Genomic DNA, 2449 nt, shown 5'->3' with positions numbered 1-2449 from the left:
TATCTTCTTTTGAAGACTCACCTTGCTCTCATGTATGATATTGACTGAATAGTGAATACTTCACTATGGTTTTTCTCTTTCTCTTTTACTCAGTACTAGTCACTTCACCATGGATGTGCTCTCTTAACTGGACTGTGAGTTAGTTACACACATACCATATTATTAAAATTTTCATTTTGAGTATAGAGATGGAATATCATGTCTCGGTATAGAGATGGAGGTAGAATAGGAGGAAGAGGAAGTTTGGCAAATGTAGAGCTTGATGTCTTTCAACTTAACATGTGTACTATTTAAGTTTATTGCATCCCACAGTTGAATCTTATTACAAAATTATCACCATTCTCAAGCATTATCTTAAAAATCTAATCCATACAAATCATGTAATTTTGCTTTATTTTAATTAATTTGTTTCATACATTACTATTTGTGCACATAGCAAAAGACCACACATGCAGTGCACGTGCAAGTTTACTAGTTATGTTAAATGAAAATAGATGATTGATAAAAGACCTAGATCATTAAACATAATAAATAAAAAATAAATAAAATTCCTTTGTTAGGGGCCTCGACCATGTTCCTTCAATTAAGATCCATGATCATTGTCCCTTGTCATGTTTGATAAAGATAGATTATTAATTAAATACTTAGATCATGATCCATCATAAGATCCATAATTAAGGGTCTAGATCATGTTCACTCAATTAAAATCAATGATCTATGTTCCATATATGTTTGATTAAAATAGGTCTATGATTAAAACTCTAGGTCATTATCTATTATAAGGTCTCGAAAATTTTCCCTCAATTAAGATCCATGATCCATATCTAATAGCATGTCTAACGAGGGGTCTAGGGCATATTCCTTCAATTACTATCCATGATTTATTTATTATATAAAGTTTTTTTTTTGTGAATATCTTTATATAATGTTTGATGAAGAGATAGACTGTTGATTAAAAACCTAGATCATGATCAAGGGTCTGGATAATATTGGTGGTATTTAAGCTAGCAGAACACCCCATTGCTGCATATTGTGATGATTGCAGAACTATTGCACAATGAAGGAACCCTAAAGCATCATTCATCAAGCACATGGAGAAAAAAATATCATCTCATTGGAGAGATCAGTCAACGTGATAATGTGCCCACTATCAAGGTTGACTCAAGCACAATTTATCTGATCCTAGATGAAGGGTTCGTTGTAAAAAATTATTTGAAAGATACATTGAGAACATGGAAATAAAATATATTGGTAACTATCCTTTGGAAATTATAAAGTCACCGTTGGATATTTAGAAAAACATTTAAAGCTAAACCAGTCAAATATCAAATTTTGGCTTCAAATTCAATCATTTACTCTTTCATATCTCTCTATTCACACCCAAGGCGGTCATGCATACTTTTGTATCCCAAATTTTCAATACTTCATTTTTCCATTTTACAAGCTCTGTTCGTGCTGAGCAGAGCCTTGGGGGTATATACACATACATATCTGTAACCAAAAAAAAAAAAATCTCCCTTTTCAATTAATAATATAAATTAACAAGTAATTTCCATAAAATAAAACCAACAAATAATTATGGACTCTCATCTCTCCTTTTCAACTTCACTAATAACTAGAAAGTTGCACCGAAATCTATTATGTGGATGGAGCAGCCGCATCGGAACCACCTGCATGCAATTCAAAAGTAAATCACACATCAATAACATTTGAGATGAAGCAAAAGCTCTACTAATCTATAAATTTTTATTAGTTTAATTTCCATAAATCATACCTTTATCCCCTAACTTATATTCCTCCAACCTTAGTTCTTCATGGCTTTTATCATTGTAAGTAGGCACAGCCGATATTGACATTAGCTTCCCATGAGTGTCAGGTGCTCCTCCACTTTGGCCTCTAAAAGCTGGTTTGGGAAAGATTGATAAAGAATAAGAACAAATCAGGACAAATGAATTACAATAGCTCACAGTGGTATATGCTAGTGGCCACGGAGGTCGCAATCAGGCAAGAGGAGGGAGAGGCGGTCGCGGGCAAGATTGGGGTGAGACAGAACATGTGATCTCTGAAATGTCTCCAGCTGCCCTTGAGGCAGGCAGAATTACTATTACTTACCAGGAAGTAGAAGAACTTGATCATGCTATTATAAGAGCAGACAACGAGGCTAAAAGGAAAGGAAAATCTACTGCTGCGACGGGGCAGGCCTTGAGGTCTGATCGTCAGGCTATTCCCAGGAATTGATTTATGAAGATTCTCTTTTGGAACATAAGAGGAATGAAGAAGGTAGCCGGAAAGCGCGCCTTAAGAGAATTAATAAAGAAGAAGAACCCTGATCTCCTTTGTATTGCTGAACCAATGATTCCAGTAAGTAGTTTTCCAAATCTGTATTTTAATAAATTGGGATTTCACTCCAACTTTATTTATAATAATAGAATGGGTAGAATTTTGAATT

At 34.2% G+C, this 2449-nt stretch overlaps 1 protein-coding gene across 1 annotated transcript in view; it reads right to left on the bottom strand.

Moving 5' to 3' along the window:
• Positions 1-1638: 1638 nt before the first annotated feature.
• The window catches only part of LOC122069924 (nuclear pore complex protein NUP98A-like), a 14879-nt gene continuing 14068 nt past the window's right edge, over positions 1639-2449 (bottom strand). The window contains exons 8-10 of the mRNA XM_042633986.1: positions 2113-2137; positions 1775-1903; positions 1639-1670 (exon numbers count right to left, since the gene is read on the bottom strand). Coding sequence (XP_042489920.1) covers positions 1639-1670; positions 1775-1903; positions 2113-2137 — 186 coding nt within the window. The remainder of the gene's footprint in view (positions 1671-1774; positions 1904-2112; positions 2138-2449) is intronic.

Source organism: Macadamia integrifolia, unplaced genomic scaffold (assembly GCF_013358625.1).
Source record: "Macadamia integrifolia cultivar HAES 741 unplaced genomic scaffold, SCU_Mint_v3 scaffold766, whole genome shotgun sequence".
NCBI classification, from domain to species: Eukaryota; Viridiplantae; Streptophyta; class Magnoliopsida; order Proteales; family Proteaceae; genus Macadamia; species Macadamia integrifolia.
Note: the sequence above shows the minus strand (reverse complement) of the source record. Positions and strands in the feature narration are given on the sequence as shown.